The sequence below is a fragment of the Heptranchias perlo genome, chromosome 2, assembly GCF_035084215.1.
Source record: "Heptranchias perlo isolate sHepPer1 chromosome 2, sHepPer1.hap1, whole genome shotgun sequence".
Taxonomy (NCBI): Eukaryota; Metazoa; Chordata; class Chondrichthyes; order Hexanchiformes; family Hexanchidae; genus Heptranchias; species Heptranchias perlo.
The window spans coordinates 31,150,252-31,178,166 of NC_090326.1; the positions used below are offsets into that span (position 1 = coordinate 31,150,252).

Consider the following 27,915-nt stretch of genomic DNA (forward strand, 5'->3'; position numbering starts at 1 on the left):
GAAAAAAGGAGGCTTCTGACAGATGTAAGTTTCATAATACAGTACAGAATCAGGCTGAATACAGAAATGTAAAAAAGGCAATGAGGGGCAAAGAGAGAGTATGAGAATAGATTAGCAGCAAATATAAATAGGAACCCAAAAATCATTTATAAACATATAAATAGTAAAAGGGTAGTCAAAGGAAGGAGGGGGGACCGATTAGGAACAAAAAAGGAGTTCTTCTTGTGAAGGCAGAGGGCATGGCTGAGGTACTAAATGAATACTTTGCATCTGTCTTCACTAAAGAGAATGCTGCATTGCAGCAGTTAAGGAGGAGGTAGTAGCGATATTGGATAGGATAAAAATAAAGAGGAAGTACTTAAAAGATCAGCAGTATTCAAAGTAGAAAAGTCACCTGGTTCAGATGAGATGCATCCTAGATTACTGAGGGAAGTAAGGGTGGATATTGCAGAGGCTCTGGCCACAATCTTCCAATCCTCCTTAGATATGAGGATGGTGCCAAAGGACTGGAGGATTGCAAAAGACACACCCTAGTTCAATAAAGGGGAGAGGGATAAACTCAGCAATTACAGGCCAGTCAGCCTAATGTCAGTGGTGGGGCAACTTTTTAAAGACAATAGTCCGGGACAAAATTAACTGGCACTTGGAAAAGAATGATCTAATAAATGAAAGTTAGCACAGATTTGTTAAAAGGAAATTAGTGTTTGACTAACTTGATTGAGTTCTTTGATGACGTAACAGTGTGGGTTGATGAGGGTAGTGCAGTTGAGGGAGGATATCCAGCTTAGGGGGTTGGGTAGAGGATGTTAATTGTATGATTTATATCAAATAATGTTAAATTGTATTCAGGTGGTGCGTATCATTTGGGGACTCTCTGGTATCTATTTATAAGAGAGCTTATCTACGGTGTGTTTTTTAAATGGAGTTCTGTGAATAAAGACTTGGAAGCAACTGAAGACCAGGCTCTAGTGTTCTATCCTTCACCACTGGGGTATCCAGTATATAACAGAGGACAAAGAAGAGGGGTAGAACAAGGTGAGGTCCTCATAAGAGGGGTAGGGGAGAGACCAAGGTGTGATTTGATGACAAAGGCCACACCGCCACTGCGGCAGTTTGGGCGAGGGGAAAAGTATAGCCCGGTGTAGAGGCTTCTATAAGGGGCAAGGTCAAGTTTTCGGTAAAACCACGATGCCACTGCAGTCTTCCATAGTGTGGTCGCCGGTGAATGAACATTGTGATTAAAATAAAACTCCACATGGATACTTGAACTCCTAACTCAGTAACATTTCTGCAGAAACAGTAGGTAATAGGAAGGCCTGGAGTAACATACGCGCTCTCCGAGTCTATTCCGTAGTTGTGGAATGCTGCTGGTCATCAATGTCCTTAGCGATCAAAATTTGACTTTCTTTCCATTAACTTGAACTCTTTTTTTTGGAGGTGCGCAATTGATCAGATCAGCCCTGAATACGGACTAATCATTTGCGGACACTCATTTTACAAAACGTTTTAACTCTCTGCTATTTTCCCACTGAAATTAGCAAAAGAGGAACGCTGGTTCTCTGAGGTACCAAATTTTGGGAATTATTTTGCTGAAAAAAAATGATTTCTGGAAGAAAAAAGTGCAACTTTTATATACATATTTAAAGCCCATACACAATTCCTGAGACCATTCTTTATTTCTTAAAGGGACCATCATGAATATTGCACCCAAATGAGCCATGAATAGATCTATATAGTAAAATGTACTCAGCTCTATAATTTAATGAGGTCAGTAAGATGGTTGTGGCACAAAGATAGTTACAAAGATTATCTGATTTATAAGCTTCAATTAAACCACTACAAACTTCCAGGAGAAAATTAATACTTCTTTTCTCTGTGCTGATAAAATATACATTGCAATTTAATAACGTACTACACTGGTCCCTACTGGTATCCTTTGTCTCTGTAGTGCCTACACTATTCCATCTCATTAAAGAATTACATTTATCTTGTACTTACAGTGATGTGCTACTTTGTGGGGCCTTCTTGCGTGCAAGTCACCGACGATTGTTACAAAGCCCGAAAATCACAGTAGTGTAATGTTTAGCACAACCAAAAAACTAAGATCGATTTGCTTCAGTAATAATAGAAAATCCTGTAAATTACGCAGCAGGTCAAGCCAGCATCTTGAAGAGGAGGGCTGGTTAATGCTTTAGGTGGAATACTTCATTAGCACCCTGTTGTGATGAACAGTTCCACCCAACAGGTGAGTGTCCTCTCCTCTCCTCTCCATTCCATTCAGCTGCTGACTGACCTGAAATTAAACACACCCATTTCCAGCATTCACAGCTTCTTTTGACCTCTGTAGCCTTTGAGAACTCTTGTAGAAAAATAAAATTTGAGAATATTTCCAAGAATCCTATCATTCTTTTTTTAAAAAAAAAATCACCTGAACAGATCAGGGAATTTTTGATGATCAGAATTGCAAGAAGCAGGGCAGCCATTTTGTTTGTGGAACTATTTCACCTTTCAGGCAGTTTGCTTAGTTCACGGACACCTTCATTTTGTTACAGTACGTCAGTTCACAAATTGGATTTAAAAAGAAACATGAGCAGTTAAGGGGGTAAGGTTGGGACGTCCCACTCCTGGTGCGAAGCCTCACTAGAAGGGAGCAAGGAAGGGGGGGGGGGGGGTCACAGAATCGATTTTAATGTCACCAACCCATCCAACCTGCGCGCTCCCATCCCTTGATGCTCTTATGCCGGCATTAGAGCCTTGCAAAAGATTTCCCTATTCAAAAAAGTGTAGGCGGCTTGCATATGCAATGTCAACATGATAAGGTTTCTTGATATTTACATATTGGGTCTGTTCATGGAAAGTGCAAACACAGCTTATCATGTGCAACTGACTGGAATCTCTTACAGTACATTAAGTTTATACACTTAACTTCCATTCAATCTAAATTGACTTGTTAACTCCCCTCCCCTCATCTAAAATAAATTGGGAGTGCGAGTGAATTGGTTATGCTCACCATGTATAGGTACAGACGATAGGGAATGCCCTCGTACTTTGGAATTTATCCCTACTCAGGACTTCTATGGGTATGTTCAACATTTCCATGGTGTCAAAAGAAAAACGGATGGGAACATAACCCATTTAAACAAAAGCACATATTCAAGCAGTTAAAAAAAAAAGTGAAGAATCAAGTATATCCCAGATCTTGTCCCAGTTTACGGTCCTTTCCTTGATTTCATGCCCTGCAGCGCTTGCAATCCCGCTTTTTGTGTCGCTGCCAGAAGTCTTATTGTGGAGCAATGGTACTCTGATTCAGAACTCGGTTGAGGATCCTGTATTCAAGGCATTCTAGAGTTGGTGGATAGGCATGGAGTTCAAATTTATTAGCAAACAAGCTGGTTTGTTCACTTAACCACTTCAAATCCTCAAGTCCATAAATACAAATATTTCTGACAAAGTGACCTGCAAGACATAAAATAGTCCAGTTTATTATTTACAGTCTGACAGAAGTTCTAAACTGCATTAGAAAGACCTTTACTAATTATCATTCAATTGTGCCTTACATGGGTCATAAATACCATACATGGGTAGTAGTTGTTCCAATACAATAACTGTGAAAGTTCCCCGTTTTAAAATCAATTATTACGTCCCTGCCCTCAAACGACACACCTACACACGAACAAATTAAATACAATTACAATAAAAAGTCAGCAATTATGACAGTTCAGCGGGTATTACATGTTTAAAGAATGCAGGGCAAAGTGCCAGAATTGAGAAATAACAGAAGTGCTCGCCAATGCTTGAACTGGTTACCCTGGTACGTAAAGGGCGAGGAGAACAAAATAATACAGTTTATTCCACCAGAGTAAAGGCTTCAGCTCCCACAAGTTGATGACAAAGTTTTCTCGCAGAAGTATAATAAATGATGCATTTATAAACATATCTTCTGTTTAGACATTTTTACTTAGATCAGGGAGAGGCCAATAAGACATGATAGATAAATGTTTGACAGTTTTATATTACCAAACCTGTGGCATGAAGCTAACAGACAAGTAATAATTACACACAAAAGAAATTCAGACTGAGCAATAACTTCTGATTGAGGGAGTAGGGGGTGGGATGTGCCCTGGTCGCTATATGTAATAACATCATTAATGCATTTGCATTTGGCTATGATGTTGCTACATGGAGACAGAACAATTCTCCCCCCTCCCCCTGATAATCCAATGGAGTTGACTGCTGTCTACTCGAATGTCAATCATACCTCCGATTGTACCTGCTCACTTGCACATGGCATTGGGGCAGCAGGACCCAGCCCTGCCAACGGGCAGCCCTGATCGTTTTTAATCCAGAAAGTTTAAATATTAGAAATAAAAGGGTCAATGCCTGACACAATATAACCCTACACATTAGGCCCAAGAGCACTTAGTCTGAATTCAAATCCTCACACGGTATGGGTTCAGGCATAGGGTGGCCAACCCTCCAAGAATGAAAGATTAATCTCCTGGACACTGCCGCGAGCAACCCAGAAGAAAATCACAGGGGGCATTAAAAAAAAGTGGTTTTTTTCTTTTTCTTTGAACACTTTTGTTTATAGTTAGTTACTGGTTTATAAAAATATTGAAGGCAGGAAAAAAGGATGTTTGACTGGGTGGGGCTGTTGCAGGCAGGAGGTCATGTGGTGAAACCTCCAGAAATATGTCGAAACAGAGTTGATAACCCCAGTTCAGACTCATTATCGGGGGTGAGGCGAGAGGAGAATCGTTTCTTTAATTCGTGCACATGGTTTCAATTCATGTATATATTGGCTTGACATCAAGCAACAAATAATACTAACTGTACTGCAGAGATCAGTGGCTCATTGAGTGTTGAGGTTCAGTGTAACCTGGTATCAGGTCAGCCGCTTTCCCTTCAGTCTTTGATTTATGGGGACCATACTCGTCAGTTTGTTCTAAAAAAAAATCAATTAAAGAAAACAGAAATTGCTAGGCCTCTCCTAGGGGTAGTAACCGGCTTCATTAATCTACAGTAAGCATGTGTACAACTGCACCTCATAATTACAGGTCAGACGAGTTTATAGGAGTGTACTTTGGAAACAGAACCATAATACAGTTTGAGGATTGTTTGCTTAGTATCGATATTTTAAATCCAGAGCCAAAATAAAGGAATTTCCCTGACTGTTCCCTCTGACCTGAAAGCATTTGTATAATTCACAAATTATTAAAAGTAGCAACGCAGCTTAACAACCGCCACAAAAAGTGCAGAACAAAGCACTGTTGTTCATTTCTAGAGGAACTGAATTCAAAAGCAGAGAAGTTATGTTAAACTTATATCGAACCTAGGTTAGACCACACTTAGAGTACTGTGCTGTGTTCTGGTCTCCATATTATAAAAAAGGATATAGTAACACTGGAGAAAGTGCAAAAAAGATTTACAAGGATGATACCAGAACTGAGAGGTTATAACCATCAGGAAAGACTGAACATAACTCAGGAGGAAAATCAGGTCAAAAGATAAATATTTTCTAATAGATTAGCCATTTTTATTTTAGGGAAAGGTGAATGTTACAAATTTCAGATCTGCTCTGGATATTCTCTCAGATTTAGCATCTCTGTAAGCAGATCCCATGTCCCTTACCATCAGGAGCCTACCTTTACTCCTCAAAATCTTGTCATACGATACCCGGGACCGTAACAATAAAGCCCTGTGCTAAATGAAGCAGATACTGTAATCTCACACATGCCTCCAAGTGTGCTTCCCCAATCTTTTTGAAGGAGGACTGATCCATGCTTTGATTAGATGATGTGGAGATGCCGGTGATGGACTGGGGTTGACAATTGTAAACAATTTTACAACACCAAGTTATAGTCCAGCAATTTTATTTTAAATTCACAAGCTTTCGGAGGCTACCTCCTTCCTCAGGTGAACGATGTGGAATCCACATCGTTCACCTGAGGAAGGAGGTAGCCTCCGAAAGCTTGTGAATTTAAAATAAAATTGCTGGACTATAACTTGGTGTTGTAAAATTGTTTACAATTGATTAGATGAGGCCAAATACAAATCAACAACCCTGTTAATTTTTCAATTGTTGAGAGAACCATCTGCAGTAAATCTCACTGGTCTTCTACTTGATTCTGTGTCACTCCTCTTAAATAAAATAGGCCACATGTACCTGTGATTGAACTAAATTTCACTTTTCTGACCAAGGCCTGCTTTGGGTTTGATCAGCTCTATTCTTAAGGAAGACTTCCCTCGTGTCTGTCCCCCTCAATAGGCTTTCTAGAACTGACTTTAGACCACGTGTTTCTAGCAGGACAGAAAGCCAGAGTTTGACCTCTGACTCTCTCCTTGTCCAGTACAACTACCAATTAAAACAATGACTATCTCCCTGCTTTTTCTCAATTTAATAAGACCATCCAGACATAATGAGCCTGGATGGCTCATAGGAAAGAAGCCACATCAATATTTTTACAGGAAAGAAGCCACATCAACATAATGACCAAGTCTCTTGTCTGGGATGAATGAATGAATCTTATTGTCTCAGGCTAGATTGGTATACAAGTAACAGCACTTCACAGACTGGATCGTCAAGCTTTAATACACATCTTCCTACCCTCCTGTTCAGAGCATTTCACCCCTTGGAGAGGTAAATGTAACTTAAAAGTAATATAATATAAATCATACCCAGATCCTTGCATGGCAAATAGTGACAAATCCTGAAACATGATCATGGGTCTCCCTCATTCAGCCTCCCCATTATAAACACAGTCAGTCAATCAGAAGAAGCACTGCAAGGCTGGCAAGTGTAAATGATGCAACCTCCAACCAGCTGGTGAGGACAGAAACCTACTTTTACATAGGACTCCTGACTCACCATTGGAATAACAACCTATAGCCTGCTCAGGCTGATCTGGTTCTGTATATCAATGTGCTTACCTTGTGACACAAAATAGCACTATGGTGCAAGCACAGAACCACAGCTCAGCAGCAAATTTTCTGCCCTGCCCTTCCCCCTTCCCCTCCCATATCACGATGCCTAATTGAATCACTTAGTCCTCCAAACAAGTCTCCCACAGAAACTACACAGTTAAGTGCAGCATGTAGACTGCTTTGGTATCAACTCTACCTCTACCCTAGGCATAAAAGGAAAAGGAAAAGGAGCTTTAGAGTTTGGCATCTTATAGCTGTACAATAACTACACTATTCTTCCCTCTACTGTCCTTTACCCCACCCACACCATAATAAAAAGGCTTCATTTCACTCCACCCGCCTCCCCCCCAACCTCCTCAAACTCCCATCCAAAAAAGCTTCATTCAAGTATCACACTTCAGCTGTTGTGAATGTGGCAGCAGCAATGGGACCAAATTGATACAAGACCCAATACAGAACAAGGTAATAGGAACCAAATTCTATCGAGAAACAGAAGTAAATAGGAGAACTTCAAACACAATGTCTGAATAAAAGATGAATAATGTGACCTACTTATGGTGTGGCCTTCAGGGCTTTTTTTAAAAGCTTAATTCATTTTTTATTTGGAGGCTGAGTTACATCCAAACAAAAGTTGGAAACTATGACAAAGCCAAAAATATCAAAGGATTTGTGTGAACAGTCAGGACAAGACAATAATGGTAAATTACGACTTGCAAATATATAGCACCTATCACAACCTCAGAACATCTCAAAGCACTTTACAGCCAGTGAAGTACTTTTGAAGTGAAGTCACTGTTATAATGTAGGCAACACAGCATCCAATTTGCACACAGCAAGATCCTATAAACATCACTGAGATAAATGGCCAGATAATTTGTTTTAGTGACGTTGGTTGAGGGATAAATATTGGTCAGGACACCAGGAAGAACTTCCCTACTCTTCTTTGAATAGTGCCATGGGATCTTTTATGCCCGGGAGGGCAGATGGAGCCTTGATTTATCATCTCATCCAAAAGACCTCTGACAGTGCTGCACTGGAGTGACAGCCTAGATTTTGTGCTCAAGTCTCTGATGTGGGACTTGAACCCACAATCTTCTAACTCAGGAGGCAAGAGTGCTACCATAAAAGCCTGACCTAAACAGCACGAAGCTCACTTTACGCTGTGGTCTGTGTTAAAAGACAATTGGGACCACAATTCTATCAACATCGTCATTCAGGTTGCAGTAAAGCGTGTGAACCTTTAGTGATGTCCCAAGCAAGCCATCTATCTCCCCAAATAGAATTTCAGTAGAGCATAATGCTGAACGTGCAAGAGTTTGCAAATGGAAAATATAGCTTCTTCAGTGGCTCAGTTGCGACTGGCGTCTATATTAAGCTGTTAAAGGTCACAATTGTAAGCGGCAAGTCCAATACTTCAAATTCTGAAATCCTCTGTTACACGCTGGTTAAGTACATTTGGAAGCCAGTGATAAGAACTTACAAAATAATTTCCCATCCCCCCATTTTAAAACTAAAATAAGCATATGATTCATACATTAATAACCAGATTACAATAAAGCAAATCTCTGCATTAGTGATTCACACCAACTGAAGCTTACAATAGATCAGACATCAGTTCGTAACAAACCAGACACAGGTCTCAGCTAGGTGTTACAGGATAACTACTTTAAGATTCCAGGTCCCTTTTAAGAAACTGGATATCTATCAATTGAATTTTCCCCAAAGGCTGCAAGGACTGACATGAAAACTTTTAAACTGGGAAACAAACCTCGAGGAAACAAAGCTCGCACACAAGGGAATAGCTGAGTTATCACGCACCCTTAGACAGTGAAATTGTTATCCGGATATTAACAAAACCTTTTCAACTCCATATTGTAAGCTTTTAAGACAGATATAAAAGGTGACCGACTGTGACAAAAAAATGGATTTTTGTCTGCAGAATTGTTAAACTTGTATTTTATACTATTGGAAACAAGCATGGATGGGGTAATGACTCCAGTCATAGCCAGAGAATTACCTGCAATGGCTTTTCTTCCCACTCCTGCAACATTACCATATCCTTATTTTAGTTTCAAAATGGGGGGATTCCACCAGGGATCTATCCTTGGCCCCCTCCTATTTCTCGTCTACATATTGCCCCTTGGTGACATCATCCAAAAACACAACATCAGGTACCACATGTACACTGAAGACACCCAGCTCTACCTCACCAACACCTCTCTCCACCCCTCCACTGCCTCTGATTTGTCATGCTGCTTGTCCGACATCCAGTATTGGATGAGCAGAAATTTCCTCCAACTAAATATTGGGATGCCATTGTCTTCGATCCCCGCCACAAACTCCATCCCTCTCTTTGGTCACTGTCTGAGGCTGAACCAGACTGTTTGCAACCCTGGTGTCCTACTTGACCCTGTGCTGAGCTTCCGACCCCATATCCTCTCCATCACCAAGACCGCCTATTTCCACCTCCATAACATCACCCATCTCCGCCCCCGCCTCAGCTCATCTGTTGCTGAAACCGTCTCCACGCCCTTGTTACCTCTAGACCAGACTATTCCAATGCTCTCCTGACTGGCTTCCCACCTTGCACCATCCATAAACTTGAGCTCATCCAAAACTCTGCTGCCCGTATCCTAACTCACACCAAGTCCCATTCACCTATCACCTCTGCTTGCTGGCCTGCATTGGCTCCCAATCCAGGAAAGCCACGATTTTAAAATTCTCATCCTTGTTTTCAAATCCACGTATGGCCTTCCGCTCCCTATCTCTGTAACCTCCTCCTACAACCCTCCGAGATCTCTGCGCTCCTCCAATTCTGGCCTCTTGCGCATCCCTGATTTTAATCGCTCCACCATTGGTGGCCGTGCCTTCAGCTGCCTAGGCCCCAACCTCTGGAATTCCCTCCCAAAACCTCTCCACCTCTCTCGTCCTTTAAGATGCTCCTTAAAACTTTTGGTCACATGTCATAATGTCACCTTATGTGGCTCGGTGTCAAATTAGGATTACGCTCCTATGAACGCCTTGGGACGTTTTACTACATTAAAGGTGGTATATAAATGCAAATTGTTGTTGATGTTGTCACATTGCTTTCCTTTGAGAAATACCCTACAAGCTCAGAACAGTCAGGCTGGTTCTGGCAGGTTTCACAATATGCAAGTTGTTAGGGAAAGCACAATAGGAAGTCTAAGGTGCTAACTGGCCATTGACTTTACACTGCAAGGCAAGCATCTCATGCCATTGTCCAAGACTGGCTACTGACAAGGCAACTGCAACCTTTTGTAATTGTTTTTTTAAAAATTCCTTTTAACTTCAAATGGGTTTGGATTCACACTTCTGTGAGAGACGGCACAGGGTCAGATGGACTGCCTTCATTAACAGCAGCAGGAAAGTTCTATGCTTAGGATCATGTCAACCAGCAGAGAAGCTGGGGCATGTTTTATAGCGTAAGTGGGCTACTGTTTTAAAATACATAGAGAGAGAAAATGGGTGGCAACTATATTATTTTATTTCTAGGGTGAAATTTCTAGGCAAAATCTAGGCTGATACTCCTAGTGCAGTACAGAGGGAGTGCTGTGCTGTCGGAGGTGCCGTCTTTTGGATGAGGGGTCAAACTGAGGCCACGTCTGCCCTCTCGGGTGGATGTAAAAGATCCCATGGCACTATTCGAAGAAGAGCAGGGCAGTTCTCCCCGGTATCCTGGCCAATATTTATCCCTCAACCAACATCACCAGAGCAGATTATGTGGTCATTATCTCATTTCAAAAGTACTTAATTGGCTGTGAAGTACTTTGGGATATCCTGGGGTGGTGAAAAGCACTAAATCAATGCAAGTTATTTCTTTCTTTCTATTTATCGAGGAGGATAGTGAATTTATGATTTACTGTTTTACACCGTTCATTTACCAGTTTTATTTAAATAAACCCTCAGTTGTTTTTTATAAAAATTCTTTCATGGGATGTGGGTGTCGCTGGCAAGGCCAGTATTTATTGCCCATCCCTAATTGCCCTTGAGAAGGTGGTGGTGAGCCGCCTTCTTGAACATCTGCAGTCCGTGTGGTGAAGGTTCTCCCACAGTGCTGTTTGGAAGGGAGCTCCAGGATTTTGACCCAGCGACAATGAAGGAGCGGCGATATATTTCCAAGTCGGGATGGTGTGTGACTTGGAGGGGAACGTGCAGGTGGTGGTGTTCCTAAGTCCCTGCTTCCCTTGTCCTTCTAGGTGGTGGAGATCACGGGTTTGGGAGCTGCTATCAAGAAGCCTTGGCCAGTTGCTGCAGTGCATCCTGTGGATGTTACACACTGCAGTCACGGTTTGCCGGTGGTGAAGGGGGTGAATGTTTAGGGTGGTGGATGGGGTGCCAATTAAGCAGGCTGCTTTGTCCTGGATGGTGTCGAGCTTCTTGAGTGTTGTTGGAGCTGCACTCATCCAGGCAAGTGGAGAGTATTCCATCACACTCCTGACTTGTGCCTTGTAGATGGTGGAAAGGCTTTGGGGAGTCAGGAGGTGAGTCACTCGCCACAGAATACACAGCCTCTGATCTGCTCTTATAGCCAGTATTTATGTGGCTGGACCAGTTAAGTTTCTGGTCAATGGTGACCTCCAGGATGTTGATGGTAAGGGATTCGGCGATGGTAATGTCAAGGGGAGATGGCTAGACTCTCTCTTGTTGGAGATGGTCATTGCTTGGTGCGAATGTTACTTGCCACTTATCAGCCCAAGCCCTGGATGTTGTCCAGGTCTTGCTGAATGCGGACACAGACTGCTTCATTATCTGAGGGGATGAGAATGGAACTGAACAGTGTGCAATCATCAGCGAACATCCCCAGTCCTGACCTTGTGATGGAGGGTAGGTCATTGATGAAGCAACTGAAGATGGTTGGGCCTAGGACGCTGCCCTGAGGAACTCCTGCAGCAATGTCCTGGGGTTGAGATGATTGGCCTTCAACAACCGCTACCATCTTCCTTTGTGCTAGGTATGACTCCAGCCACTGGAGAGTTTTCCCCCTGATTCCCATTGACTTCAATTTTACTAGGGCTCCTTGGTGCCACACTCGGTCAATTGCTGCCCTGATGTCAAGGGCAGTCACTCTCACCTCACCTCTGAAATTCAGCTCTTTTGTCCTTGTTTGGACCAAGGCTGTAATGAGGTTTGGAGCAGAGTGGTCCTGGCGGAACCCAAACTGAGCATCGGTGAGCAGGTTATTGGTGAGTAAGTGCCGCTTGATAACACTGTCGACGACACCTTCCATCACTTTGCTGATGATTGAGAGTAGATTGATGGGGCAGTAATTGGCCGGATTGGATTTGTCCTGCTTTTTGTGGAAGGACATACCTGGGCAATTTTCCACATTGTAGGGTAGATGCCAGTGTTGTAGCTGCACTGGAACAGCTTGGCTAGAGGCGCGGCTTGTTCTACAGCACAAGTCTTCAGCACTACAACCAGGATGTTGTCAGGGCCCATAGCCTTTGCTGTATCCGGTGCACTCAGCAGAGTAGATTTTGTGCCCTTGCTACCCTCAGTGCTTCCTCCATATGGTATTCAACATGGACGAGGACTGATTCATCAGCTGAGTGAGGGCAGTAGGTGGTTTCCTTGCCCATGTGTGACCTGATGCCATGAGATTTCATGGGGTCCGGAGTCAATGTTGAGGACTCCCAGGGCCTTTCCCTCCTGACTGTATACCACTGTATCACCACCTCTGGTGGGTATGTCCTATCCCAGGGATGGTGATTGAAGAGTCTGGGACATTGGCTGAAAGGTATGATTCTGTGAGTATGGCTATGTCAGGCTGTTGCCTGACTTGTCTGTGGGACAGCTCTCCCAATTTTGGCACAAGTCCCCAGATGTTAGTGAGGAGGACTTTGCAGGGTCGACTGGGCTTGGTTTGCCTTTGTCGTGTCGGTGCCTAGTGGTCCGATGCCGGGTGGTCTTTCTGTAGCAAGACTGTTCAACTGAGTGGCTTGCTAGGCCATTTCATAGGGCAATTAAGAATCAACCACATTGCTGTGGTTCTAGAGTCATATAGGCCAGACTGGGTAAGGACGGCAGGTTTCCTTCCCTAAATAGACATTGGTGAACCAGATGGGTTTTTACGTCAATCCGGTAGTTCCATGGCCACCATAACTGATACTAGTTTTTTTTATTCCAGATTTTATTTAATTATTTGAATTTAAATTCCCCAGCTGCTGTGGCAGGATTTGAACTCATGACTCTAGATTATTAGTCCAAGCCTCTGGATTACTAGTCCAGTAACATAACCACTATGCTACCGTACCCATCTTACATCCCGAGTCTCAGCCTGATGCATATATATTCATTCTGTTTGTTGAAAAGAAGAGAATCGCATAGAGGCATGTGGTACATTTCAGTAGCTAGTGTGCAGAGCCAGGTTCCCTGTTACAATCTCTGGGTCTTGCCATCGTTGATCTAGATATTGGGCAGAGAAAAGTACACTCTGGATCATGGAAGGCGTGAGGCCTGCTTATTGCAGTGTTCAGTGACATGGAACCCAAGGTTAAAAGGCCAAAAATTGTGACACTGTCCCTTTAACAAAACTGTCAACTACTTTTGAGGTCACCCGTGTTGAAGGTCCCGCCTGTACAGAATTAATATGACCTGTTTGGCACTCAGTTTCAATATTCTAACAGCCAAGTTTTCTTCAGTTACTAGTGTAAAAAGTTACCAACATTAATGAAGAGATCTTGTGAATGATCCCGGGGACAAGAGGAATAGAAAGCACGGAGAAGCCTCATGAGACTAATTTCACTGAAGCTGTAATCACTCAGGAGAGTGGAACTGTTGAAAGCTGCTCCGACTGACTGGCTGCTGCAGCAAAACCAACAATATTTTGTTTTGAAATTAGATGTCACGAAGGAAAGCGTACGGTAATTATGATTGGCAGATTGCGGTGCCCAAATGCTAGCTTTAGCAGACCTGAATTTTAGACAAACATACACACTTAACGAAATCCTCAAATTCAATAGTGGTTATTTGTGGGTTTGCTTAATCTTGCACATGCACACGCGGAGGCAGGCTGACACACCCGCAGGCACACAGACAGACGCTCTCACACTCACTGTCCTATTGCCTGTCCTGTATGATACCCAATGTTCAAGAGCCTTATTGAAAACCTTATACTAACAGAAATAGGAAAAAATAAATACACATGGTCAAACATCGCACCGATGTCTGAACAGAAGATGCACTACAATTTCCCTGCAACTGCTGGGTGTTCCGACGCTGATCTCGATTTAAATGTTCACTCCCTTCACCTTTTATAAATGCATTATTTATTTCATAATATAGGGTTTCCCAAACTGTGGGGCGCGCCCCCTGACGCAGGCCTCCCACACACAGCCCATTGGTCATTTGCCGGAGCGACATCGTTGCCATTTCGTGGGACTTCCCTGATCACGAGTAGATTATCGCGATCTAAGGCAGTGTCCCAAACCGCTACACGTGTAGGGTGTAGGGAGCACGGCAAAAGTGTTCACTTTGGGACACACCCCAACATCATTTTTTCTCAAAATATTTTATTTTTCCGACTTCTTCACGCCAGACGGCGCGCCCCACAGTTTGGGAAACGCTGCTTTACAGTAAAGACCTGTAGGGTAGGAGCCAGTACCATTAGGAAAACAGTATGTTTTATTTTTATACTTGCGATTTATTGAACTTTGTTTTATGTTTTGAAAGTTATCAACAAATATCTAATGTTTACGTTTATAGGGAGGGACGAGGGTGCTCGCCTTCACTACAGTGGGCGGAAGCCAAAATAGTTTGGGAAATGCTGTCATAATGGAACACAGATGGAGGAAAGCACAAGGAGTGCGTCATGTGCACACCAACCCGAAAAGAAAGGCTGCTTTCACCTCCATAACGTAATCAACAAGGAAGAAGTCATCACCCAAAGAAAGAAATAGGAGCAGCTAACGTACAGGAGAGTTAATGTTTAAATACAATTGACAGATGAAGTCACACCTCAGCATACAAGAGTGATTAAACTGCTATTACCAACAATGCAGGACGAGGTTGCATATTAACAGGCAAAATTTACATGCAAGTAGATTTTACCCAAATAGTCAAACAATGTGCAGTAGGATGCAAAGTTTAATTTTAAATAAATTACCGTGGCAACCACCATGGTCTTTTTGATCACTCCATTTTATGGCACGCAAATTCCCTTCCCAGGTTGCTGATGGCATTGAACCAGGTACACCTGAAGGATGGACATCCAGCATTAATACTGATAACAGCAATTACAAATATCGAAAATTAATCATTGCTCTTAAAAAAAGAACCTTGGCATTTCACACAGGTTTCAATAAAAAAAGTGGTGCGAAATTTTGTCTTCCGCTAGAATAAGTGTAGTGATGAGTGTGTGAAATTTCTACTTAAAAGTATAAAAATCGCAGCAGTACAATTATAGGTTTTATTCTTTCGAATATGGGTTTGTGTCTCAAGGAAGCATTTTGAGCTATAGAACACTGGGTGAAGCACTATGGGTTATAGATCTCTCACTGATATTAGTTGTCATGGCAGCAATTTGAGGTGATTAATTAATCTTTGTACACATTCAAAGCATCAGAAAACATTAAAGCATATTGGCTTAAATATGACCTTTCACATTGTACATTGGTGCCAGCACGTAAAATATGTTTGTTGTCAAGAGTAAAGTACAGAAACTAGCTGAACAAGTCCTAGACTTTTTTTTTTAAAAGATTGCTTTTAGACATTAATCTGAAGGCTCTATGGAACTTTGCGGCTCGAATTTTATTGATATAAAAATTGTGAATGGACTTTACTGGACTCTCTGAGTAGATGACATTTTGAATGACCAGATCATCTGTTTTTAAAGTGATGTTGATTGAGGGATAAATATTGGCCAGGACACCAGAAGAAATCCCCTGCTCCTCTTCGAAATAGTGCCATGGGATCTTTTACGTCCACCTGAGAATGCAGATGGGGCCTCAGTTTAATGTGTCATCCAAAAGGCGGCACCTCCGACAGTGCAGGGAGCGTCAGCCTAGATTTATAGCTCAAGTCTCTGGAGTAGGACTTGAACCCATCGCCTTCTGACTCAGAGGAGAGTGTGCTACCACTGAGCCACAGCTGACACTAGTAAAAGGATCTTCATGTACGCAGATTTGTTCTCTGACCTACTGAATTACAAGTGGGAATCTGATGAAGCCCCTCACAAACAGGGCCTGCACTACACTATATTTATCTCACCAAACTCCATTGATTTTCTGTTGCGACCTTCCAATTGTTCAGTCCAGATTCTGCGAGGAATTCCTTGGTTGGGAAAGGCCTTCTCCAGGCCCAATCCTTAGCTGCTTACAAGATCCCTATCTGGAAGCAGTAGGCACAGTGCATACGATGTCCTTGCTGATCATCAGCTTCAACGAGCTGCTCTAGATCTCTGTGCAGGGAAAGCTCCAACAGGGAAGAGGGGGTGCAAATTTATGACTCAAGCAAGATCAAACTCAGTTAGCATGGAGTCTTTGGGTTGAGGATATAGCTGACTCGACACACCTCAGGGCTCTGTATGAATTGGCCTGAATGCTGAAACAGGAGAGTTGAGGCCTTTTTACACTGATTATTTCTTTGCATTCCTTCATAGGATGGCATTTGCTTGTTTTCGTAGGTCATTGCCTAGGTCCTTATTAATTCTGTCATATATAGTTGTTGAATTTGGAGACCTGCATACCTGTTGCATTCAATCGTTTTTAAATTGCTGGTCGAATTGATGAGTGGGATGGGCAAAAGATGTATTGGTTTGTTTATAATACTACTGACATCTGATATCAAAATATTAATTTACTGCCAGGGTATCAGTTTCTGTATAATGTAATATGGCTGAGCCATAGGCTTTGTATTATAAATGGATTATATGGGGAGTGGGGGATGTCATAGCTCTTATAAGCAGTTTATATCTTAGGCACGCTCTTGAAACAGAAGGAAGGAGGACAATTCTTTTCAAGGAACTTATTCCAAAATAGATAATACTAGGCAGTGAAGAATATAGCTTGCACAAGTAGTGAAGGAGGGGAATAATGTGGGAATAACTAACTGTGCATGTGTGTATATATGGAGTAGTTCTCTTCCTCTTGGAGTAATCAGGCTCTATCATAAGACCTAGCCATCGATTCCGTCCCCCTCCCGGGCCACTGTCTCAGCTAGAACCAGATGTTTGCAACTTAGTCATCCTATTTGACCCTGAGCTGAGTTTGCGACCCTATAATCCTCCCCATCACCAATACCGCCTACTTCCACCACTGTAACATCACTCGTCTCCACTCCTGCCTCAGCCTATCTGCTGCTGAAACCTTCATCCACGTCTTTGTTACTTCCTTACTTGACTATTCCAATGCTCTACCCTCTTCCAGCCTCCATAAACTTAAGCTCCCTGTATTCTAACTCACACCAAATCCAGTGCACCCATCACCCTGTACTCCCTCCCTACTTCATCTAACCCTATCAGCATATCCTTCTATTCCTTTCTCCCTCGTTTTTATCTAGCTTCCCCTTAAATGTATCTATGTTAGTTGCCTCAACTATTCCTTGTGGTAGTGAGTTCCACATTCTAACCACTCTCTGGGTAAAGAAGTTTCTCCTGAATTTCCCATTGGATTTATTAGTGACTGTCATATATTTATGGCCCCTAGTTCTGGTCTCCCCCACAAGTGGAAACATCTTCTCTACTTCTACCCTAATTCATAATCTTAAAAGACCTCTACCAGGTCACCCTCAATCTTCTCTTTTCTTGATAGGTATAACCTCTCAGTTCCAGTAAATCTTTTTTGCACCTTCTCCAGTGCCTCTATATCCTTTTTATAACATGGAGACCAGAAATATTCACAGTACTCCAAGTGTAATCTAACCAAGGTTTTATACAAGTTTAACATAACTTCTCTGCTTTTCAATTCTATCCCTCTAGAAATGAACTCCGGTGCTTGGTTTGCTTTTTTAAAAAATGGCCTTATTAACCGGCGTCGCTACTTTTAGTGATTTGTGTATCTGTACCCCCAGATCCCTCTGCTCCTCTACCCATTAAAACTCACTATCCAAGCAGTATGTGGTCCCCTTATTCTTCCTACCAAAATCTCACACTTATCTATATTGAAATTCATTTGCCAATTACATGCCCATTCTGCAAGTTTATTACTGCCTTCCTGTATTTTGTCACAGTCCTCCTTGGTATTAACTATACCCCCTAATTCAGTGTTGTCTACAAATTTATGAAATTTTACTTCCGATTCCCATTTCAAACCGTTTATGTAAATGGTGAACAGTGGTCCCAGCACTAATCCCTTGTTCCCACCTTTTACCAATCTGAGTAGCTACCCTTAACCCCTACTCTCTGTTTTCTATTTTGTAGCCAGCTTGCTATCCATTCTGACTCCATATGCTCTGACCTTAGTCATGAGTCTACTATGCGGTACCTTATCGAAGGCCTTTTGAAAATCCAAATATATTACATCTACTGTATTACCCTTGTCTACCCTTTCTGTTACTTCTTCAAAGAATTCAATAAGGTTGGTCAAGCATGACCTTCCCTTTGAAATCCATGCTGACTACTCTATTATATTTTCGTTAGATGTTTTTCTGTTACTGAGTATGGATTCCATTATTTTTCCTACCACCAAGGTCAAGCTAATTGGTCTATAGTTCCCTGGACTAGTTCTAACTCCCTTTTTAAATATAGGAATCACATTAGCTGTCTGCCAGTCCTCTGGCACTATTCCCTTTTCTAATGAATTTTTATATATAATGCAATAGTGCCTCTGCTATCTCTTCCCTAATTTCTTTTAATATGTACAGATGCAATCCATCCGGACCAAGGGTTTTATCCTCTCTAAGTTTGATCAGTTGATCAATTATCTCCCCTCTGTCTATCTTAAAAATCTTTATATCTTTTTTGATCTCTTCTTCTAATGTCATGCCCACCATGTTAGTCGTCCTAGTAAATAGTGAGGCAAAGTAATATTTCTGCCATTTCATTGTCATTACCCGTGAGTTTATCATCTGTATCCCTTAGTGGCCTGATCCCTATCCTGATTTTTCTTTTGTTATTTATGTGTCTGTAGAATATTTTATTATTTCTTTTTATGTTCCTTGATAATTTAATTTCGTAGTTTCTCTTTGCTTTCCTAATTGTTTTTTTAAAAACTTCTTTCCTAGCCTTTTCGGATTCTCTTTTGTCATCCTCTCCTTTGTTGTCAATGTACTTAGAGTATGGTTTTTCTTTAGTTTCAATTTTGTCCTTATTTCTTTATTCATCCATGATGTTTCATTACTGGCTAGTTGGTTCTTGCTTTTTTAGTGGGATATATTTCTCCTGAACTCTATTGATCACCATTTTAAATGTTTCCCATTGCTGTTCTATTTCTTTGTTTCAGTAATTTTTTCCAGTTTATTTTCCCTAGTTCCATTCTCATCCCCTGAAAATCAGTTTTTTTCCCCCAATTTATTACTTTGGTCTTTGTCTTACTTACATCCTTCTCAATCTTTATCTTAAACCTTATTATGTTGTGATTGCTATTGTCTTACTTCTCTTATCTGTTCTGGTTCATTTTGCATTATTAAATCTATTTGGTTAGAGTCAAGAAACAAGAGAGGTGCCATTACACTACTGGGTGTATTCTATAGGCCACCAACTAGTGGGAAAGATATAGAGGAGCAAGTTTGCAGGGAAATTAGAGAGATGCAAGAACTATAGAGTAGTGATAATGGGGGACTTCAACTATCCTAATATAGACTGGGATAGTAATAGTGTCAAGAGCAAAGAGGGTGAGGAATTTCTGAAGTATGTTCAGGAGAACTTTCTTGATCAGTATGTTTCCACCTGAAAGGGTGGTGGAAGCAGATTAAACAGTAATTTTCAAAAGGGAATTGCAATAAACTTGAAAAGGAAAAATTTGCAGGGCTATGGGGAAAGAGTGGGACTAATTGGATAGCTCTTTAAAAGAGCCGGCACAGGTACGATGGGTCGAATAGCCTCCTGTGTTGTAAGATTCTGTGATTCTATAAAAGGTTACGGTTATATTTCAGTGGCTAACTGAAATAATGGAAGAATCAAACAGATAGCAGGTCCATCAACATCCAAACAGAGAAAGATGGATTACTTTAAGATATTGACCCTTCCTTTACAGTCTTTTCTCTTTACAGATGAAGACAGCCCTGCTGTGCATCTCCAGCATGTTTGAAAAGATCTTTTCGTACCAGAGATGATGGTTACATTTCTCTGGCTAACTGTAATACTGGCCTAGACACAGAATGAGCAATTGTCTGCTGCGGGTGAAGGTTTTTCTTCTCGAATGTGAAGGGCTTTCCTCTGGGAGGTGCAAAAAATGCCCATCTCCTAGGGTGTCATGGAGTCTCTGTTTGTTTGTCAGTCTCGCTCCATTCCAAACATTGACTCTTCCACTTATCTAACTTTCTCCCCTTGTTTGTGCCCTACAGGTGTGTCCTTCCAAAGCTATCGGTGGGGATTTTAATTGTACTCCTAATCCTAGGGTAGAAAACCTAGCTGGCAACTTGGCACCCTCCCTCATATGGCTCTGGCCATATACCATGGACAGGAGTGCCAAGTGTTGGCAAATGTTTGGCGATGGTGTAATCTGACCTTTTACTCAAATCCCCACAAAATCAAAGTTTTTTTTAAAAACTCTTGAGCTACTGAATTCTGAGACGTGTAAGATTGGTTCAGTTGGTTTCTCTAATTATTCTAATCCTGGCTATACCAGGGCTCCTAAGGAGGTCAAATTAAGGCCACTCTTCTGTGACTTAGTTTGTTCCTTGGCTACATTTGTGTGAATGATCTGGTTTCTAAATTATCTTATCCTGAACAGATGGGTTATGTTCATAGAAGCCACTCTAATACTCTCTTTCACTGGCTTCGCATATATTCTGCAACTGTGCCAGCTGAATCTACCTTAGTACTGCCTTCAGATGCAAAGAAGGCGTGACAGAGTGGAGTAGCTTTCTTATGGGAGGTAAGGTGTTCAGGAAATATGGGGAAGGAAAAAAAGGGGTGGCAGTATTGATTAAGGAGAATATTGAAGTGCTGGAGAGAGAGAGGGTGTCCTTGAGGGGTCAAGGACAGAATCCATTTGGTTAGTGTTAAGAAACAATAGAGGTGCCATTACACTACTGGGTGTATTCTATAGGCCACCAACTAGTGGGAAGGATATAGAGAAGCAAATTTGCAGGGAAATTAAAGAGAGGTGCAAGAACTGTGGACTGGTGATAATGGGGGGCTTCAACTATCCTAATATAGACTGGGATAGTAATAGTGCAAGGGCAAAGAGGGGGAAGAATTTCTGAAGTGTGTTCAGGAGAACTTCCTTGATCAGTATGTTTCAGGCCCAACGAGGAAAGAGGCATTGCTGGATCTGGTTCTGGGGAATGAGGTAGGTCAGTGAAGCAAGTGTCAGTGGGAGAATATTTAGGGAACAGTGATCACAGTATCAGAAGGTTTAGATTAGTTATGGAAAAGGACAAGGAACAATCTAGAGTTAAAATACTTAATTGGAGGAGGGCCAATTTCAGTGGGTTGAGAACATATCTGGCCCAGTTAAATTGGAATCAAAGATTGGCAGGCAAAACTGTAATCAAACAATGGGCGGTCTTTAAAGAGGAGAAGGTTCGGATACAGTCTAGGTACATTCCCATCAGGGGGAAAGGTAGGGCAACCAAAGCCAGAGCTCCCTGGATGATGAAAGAGATAGAGAGTAAGATGAAGCAGAAAAAGGAGGCGTATGACAGATGTCAGGTTGATAATACAAGTGAGAACCAGGCTGAATATAGAAAGTACAGAGGAGAAATGAAAAAGGAAGTAAGAGGGGCAAAGAGAGATTATTAGAAAGACTGGTGGCTAACATCAAAGGAAATCCAAAAGTCTTCTATAGGCATATAAATAGTAAACAGGTAGTAAGAGGAGGGATGGGGCCGATGGAGACCTACTCACTGAGGTAGAGGGCATGACTGAGGTACTAAATGAGTACTTTGTATCTGTCTTTACCAAAGCAGATGCTGCCAAAGTCACAGTAAAAGAGGAGGTAGTTGAGATACTGGTTGGGCTAAAAATTGATAAAGAGGAGGTACTAGAAAACCTGGCTGTACTTGAAGTAGATAAGTCACCTGGTCCAGATGGGATGCATCGTAGGTTGCTGAAGGAAGTAAGGATGGAAATTGCAGAAGTGCTGGCCATAATCTTCCAATCCTCCTTAGGTAGATGATTGGAAGATTATGGCCAGCACTTCTGCAATTTCCATCCTTACTTCCTTCAGCAACCTACGATGCTAGAGGACTGGAGAATTGCAAATGTTACACCCTTGTTCAAAAAAGGGTGTAAGGATAAACCCAGCAACTACAGGCCAGTCAGATTAACCTCGGTGGTGAGGAAGCTTTTAGGAACGATAATCTGGGACAAAATTAAGAGTCACTTGGACAAGTGTGGATTACTGAAGGAAAGTCAGCATGGATTTGTTAAAGGCAAATAGTGTTTAACTAACTTGATTGAATTTTTTGATGAGGGCAATGCAGTTGATGTTGTGAATATTGGACTGTCACCAGGCATTTGATAAAGTGCCACATAATAGGCTTGTCAGCAAAATTGAAGTCAATGGAATAAAAGGGGCAGTGGCAGCATGGATACAATATTGGCTAAGTGACAGGAAATAGAGAGTAGGGGTGAACGGATGTTTTTCGGACTGGAGGAAGGCATACAGTGGCGGTCCCCAGGGGTTGGTACCAGGACCACAGCTTTTTTTTGCTATATATTAATGACTTGGGTGTACAGGGCACAACTTCAAAATTTGCAGATGACACAAAACTTGGAATCATAGTAAACAGTGAGGAGGATAGTGATAGACTTGAAGAGGATATAGACAGGCTGGTGGAATGGGCGGACACATGGCAGACGAAATTTAAAGCAGAGAAGTGCGAAGTGATACATTTTGGCAGGAAGAACGAGGAGAAACAATATAAACTAAAGGGTACAATTCTAAAGGAGGTGCAGGAACAGAGAGACCTGGGGTATATGTGCACAAATCTTTGAAGGTGGCAGGACAGGTTGAGAAAGCAATTAAAAAAGCCTATGGGATCCTGGGCTTTATAAATAGAGGTATAGAGTACAAAAGCAAGGAAGTTATGTTGAACCTTTATAAAACACTGGTTTGGCCACAACTGGAGTATTGTATCCAATTCTGGGCACCGCACTTTAGGAAGGATGTGAAGGCCTTAGAGAGGGTGCAGAAAAGATTTACTAGAATGGTTCCAGGGATGAGAGACTTCAATTACGTGGTAGACTCGAGAAGCTGGGGTTGTTCTCCTTAGAGCACAGAAGGTTGAGAGGAGATTTGATATAAGCTCAAGCTTTTGGTATGTGATGTTGAAGATAATTCCTGATCTGCAGAACATGTACCATGGTATTTAATCGCCTTCCTCATTATTTCAAACAATCCATGAACCCATCTCCCCAGATCTCCTGGGCAATCCTTCCTGCCTGGTATTCCTCTTTGCACTTCATCTGGGCAACATGTTACGCCCAACCACTAAGAGGTCCCTCTGTTCCATCAAGCCAAATGGCCTCTTTCTATTCTGTAAACTTTCTATGGTTCTACAGGTATACCTTAGGCAGGCATGGAGGAAAAGTTAGATCCACGCTTACAGAAAGTATATGCAAGTCAAATATATGAAAGATCATATCATGTGTACTGCCAGTCATTGCCTAATTCTAATCAGGAAGTTACAGAGTATGATTGGTTGTACAATGAAACAAACCCCCACTTTGACTCTATGGAAGCCTGTGAGGGAGTGGAAACTATGAAGATATTGCAACATGAAATTAAGCAACCATAGTTTACCACTGACCCACCTCTCTAGATTTAGATGACTTCTAAAAAGCATTCATAATGTATTCCAGTAACAGGTAGCGAATTAAATTCCAATTACTAAATTGCAATTGTAATCCTACAGTGAGGATCTTATGCTGCAGCACCCTCTGCATTTGGCCCTTGTTGTTTATGAAACCACCTGAGCCCATTGCTGAGATTATTTTTACTCCCACCCACTTTCTTTTTATTTTTTTTTGTGTGCACCGTCAAGGTGAGGAGTGTTAATGCTGGGAATAGAATTCTTCTCATTTCAAGCACCCAGCAATAGCATCAAGCACTGCCAGAAGCTGAGTAAAGCACTATCTAATCTGCCCAACATGCCTAAGGCCTAGCCTCACGGCATACACTATTGCACCAGTGTGACCTTCGACACCCCCATACCAGCTATCCTGTAGCCTTCCGAGTGAGATTGCCAATTAGTGCTGAATTAGGAACAGTTTTGTTCTGTAGGCCCTTGCTCACTAGAAACTAGATTGATTCTGCCCAATTTCATTTTGCACAGCATCCCTGCACAGCCAGCAGACAGAGGAAAGACAGAAAGAACTTGCATTTATAAAGTGCCTGTCATGACCTCAGGACATCCCAAATTGCTTTACAGCCAATGAAGTACTTCTTGAAGTACAGTCACTGTTGTAATATAGGAAACGTGGCAGCCAATTTGTGTACAGCAAGCTCCCTCAAACAGGATTATGATAATGACCAAATAATCTGTTTTTTAGTGATGATGGTTGAGGCATAAATATTGGTCAGGACATCAGGGAGAACTCCCCTGCGCTTCTTTGAAGTAGTGCCATGGGATCGTTTACGTCCACCTGAGAGGGCAGATGTCTCATCCACAAGACAGCACCTCTGACAGTGCAGCACTCCCTCAGTACTGCACTGGAGTGTCAGCCTGGATTTTGTGCTCAATTCTCTGGAGTGGGACTTGAACCCATAACCTTCCGACTCAGAGGAGAGAGTGCTTCCACTGAGCCACAGCTGACACTCAATCAGACTTCATCCAATCAGTCTGGCCTAGATTTGAATCTGGGTGTCAGAAGTGAAAGGCAAAATCTAACCAACAGCTCCATCCAACTCACTCTTTATGGACAATGCAGATGTTGCACATACCTGGTATCCTGTTTAACGTTACCCAGTAGTGTTCATCAGGACTATATGAATCTTTTGACCAGTTTAACAAATCCAAGGCTCGTTGGTCCTTCAAAATAAATTCTACGAATTCTTTTGTCAAAGCATAGTATGCAGACCCAAAGTAAATGGTTAGGTTGTGGGGAGGGGAGGACTTATGCTTCTTAGTTCTGATTACATAGGAATTGCTGGCAGACAGAACCTGTTTGTACACAAACTTAGTGCGAAGCTTGGCATGTTCCGGAGGCAGAATGCCAGGGGTAATGTTCTTCCCTTTAAAGGTTTTGAGGTGACGAATGATCTCCAGGTTGGTTTTCAGGGGGTAATCCTGACCGCAGAGGTTGAGGACATACTTCCACTTGGCTTTCAGCTTGAGGAGGTCTGTCAGGCAGCTGATGTCCGCTTCCAGCCGGGAGATCCCTCCGTAGATGATGGGCTCCATCCTGGAGGCGAGGAAGACATTTCGGAAGCAGCCCTGTAGCTGCTGCAGTTGCCTTTGGAAGAGCCCGGGGGACTTCTCATCCACGTGGATGCAGTAGATGTTGTGAGGTCGGTAAATGGTCCTGAAGAGGCTCTGGAAGGTGTCGAACTCCTTGTGCACGGTGATGATGAAGGCCAGGGGGAAGTTGACCTCCTCCGCCCACAGTGGGCTTCTGGTGTAATGGAGCAACGCCTCTAACTTGCTGCAGTACTCGGGCTCCGGACCATCTCTCACCGGGAGAGCCATTGAGGGCTCCCCTTGCCAAAGGAAGGCTTTCTTCCCTTGGAAGAAGGAGTCGCAAATGGGCCCCCAGCCAGAGCCCACCCTCTGTGAGAGTCTGGTGGGATTCTTGGATTTGTCCCAATTTTGCCCGGATTGAATCCGATAAAACCAGCAGAAACTCACAACAACGAACAGCAGCAGCGTAAAGAAACCGACATTGATCCTCTGTCCCGCCTCCATTCCTCCCTTCTTCACTCTCCAACTTCAGCTACTGCCTAATAAGCCCAAGCGGCAGTGGACGGCGAAGGAGCCCCCTCTGTGCTTCTGTTTCTTCCGCATTTGGACGGACCTAGCTCAGGAGAGGAAACACAAGGCAACTCCTTTCCCAGCCACCTCTGCTGCTGTGAGCCCTAATCTCCCAGCACAGGCTATACAATAGGGGCATTGCTTTCTGCTTCACAGAGCCGTTGTTTAACGCTTTGCACTCCGGCAATCATTACACACTTGCGTGGAAGTAACTATCATTTAACCTGCTAGTTACTTTTAAAGTGACCACTTTTTCTTTCTAAGATCAGACAAGGGATGGGGAGTGAGATCATGACTTGATGCTGACGATTTAAATATATATATATATATGTAAAGTATTCATACAGTTATACACATGCAAAATGGGGAAAATTGACTCCTATTTTGAGAAACAGACTTTGGATGGTCGGTTTACAGTTTACACCGACCAACAAAATCCACCCACTCAAGAAATCAGATTTCCTGGTTCAGCCTCTGGGTGATCTGACAAGGGTAAATAACCATACTTTTTAAAAAAACTGTTCAATAGAAAGGACGATGACATCGTTTGTACGAGGGTCTGGTAATTGCATTTGCCGAGGAGATAAAAATAACTGATTGTTATTGCTCATGTGATTTAGGAGTGAATGGCAGCAGCAGAATGTTTTATAGACCAATAAATGGGAGTTTGGATTGGCGACATGGTAATCAAAGCTCAGAACAAAACACAAATGCCGGGGGGGAAGAAAAAGGAACTTAGGAATTACTAGAGCATAAAAGACCAAGGTCCCTCGAGTTTCCCTTCTACCATCCTGGTAATCGCATGGCACAATAATAATGGAGTTGTTGACTAATCATAGCAATCAATCTCTATCAATTAGTGTAGAGCAGACCCAGAAATTACACAAGGAAAACTCCAGGGGTGGAGAGCTTCGGGAACCACAGGTCCAAAGAACGGAAGGAGAGTCTGAGAGGGAAGCGCAGTGTAAAAGGAGAGTCCGAGAGCGAGAGGAGAGTCTGAGAGGAGAGCGCAGTGTAAAAGGAGAGTCCGAGAGGTGAGCGCAGTGTAAAAGGAGAGTCCAAGACTGAGAGGAGAGTCCGAGAGGTGAGCGCAGTGTAAAAGGAGAGTCTGAGAGCGGGAGGAGAGTCCGAGAGGTGAGCGCAGTGTAAAAGGAGAGTCCGAGAGGTGAGTGCAGTGTAAAAGGAGAGTCCGAGAGGTGAGCGCAGTGTAAAAGGAGAGTCCAAGACTGAGAGGAGAGTCCGAGAGGTGAGTGCAGTGTAAAAGGAGAGTCCAAGAGGTGAGCGCAGTGTAAAAGGAGAGTCCGAGAGGTGAGCGCAGTGTAAAAGGAGAGTCCGAGAGCGGGAGGAGAGTCCGAGAGGTGAGCGCAGTGTAAAAGGAGAGTCCAAGAGGTGAGCGCAGTGTAAAAGGAAAGTCCGAGAGCAAGAGGAGAGTCCGAGAGGTGAGCGCAGTGTAAAAGGAGAGTCCGAGAGGTGAGCACAGTGTAAAAGGAGAGTCCGAGAGGTGAGCGTAGTGTAAAAGGAGAGTCTGAGAGTGGGAGGAGAGTCCGAGAGGTGAGCACAGTGTAAAAGGAGAGTCCGAGAGGTGAGCGTAGTGTAAAAGGAGAGTCTGAGAGCGGGAGGAGAGTCCGAGAGGTGAGCGCAGTGTAAAAGGAGAGTCCAAGAGCGAGAGGAGACTCCGAGAGCGGGAGGAGAGTCCGAGAGGTGAGCACGGTGTAAAAGGAGAGTCCGAGAGCGAGAGGAGAGTCCGAGAGGAGAGCGCAGTGTAAAAGGAGAGTCCGAGAGGTGAGCGCAGTGTAAAAGGAGAGTCCGAGAGGTGAGCGCAGTGTAAAAGGAGAGTCCGAGAGGTGAGCACAGTGTAAAAGGAGAGTCCGAGAGGTGAGCGTAGTGTAAAAGGAGAGTCTGAGAGTGGGAGGAGAGTCCGAGAGGTGAGCACAGTGTAAAAGGAGAGTCCGAGAG

The 27,915-nt window shown here is 42.8% G+C and overlaps 1 protein-coding gene across 2 annotated transcripts; it reads right to left on the reverse strand.

The window, feature by feature from the left end:
- Positions 1-1,665: 1,665 nt before the first annotated feature.
- LOC137336562 (N-acetyllactosaminide beta-1,6-N-acetylglucosaminyl-transferase-like) lies at positions 1,666-26,069 on the reverse strand. Of its 2 annotated transcripts, XM_068001671.1 has the most exons (4): positions 24,933-26,069; positions 15,050-15,139; positions 4,832-4,945; positions 3,403-3,456 (listed from the first exon to the last, which is right to left on the reverse strand). In XM_068001671.1, the coding sequence occupies exons 1-3, from the start codon at positions 25,891-25,893 to the stop codon at positions 4,845-4,847; spliced, it is 1,152 nt and encodes a 383-aa protein (XP_067857772.1). In that variant the 5' UTR covers positions 25,894-26,069; the 3' UTR covers positions 3,403-3,456; positions 4,832-4,844. The 2 variants fall into 2 exon arrangements, with proteins under 2 accessions (XP_067857771.1, XP_067857772.1); XM_068001670.1 differs by lacking the exon at positions 4,832-4,945 and having other exon boundaries at positions 1,666-3,456.
- Between the last annotated feature and the right edge of the window lie 1,846 nt (positions 26,070-27,915).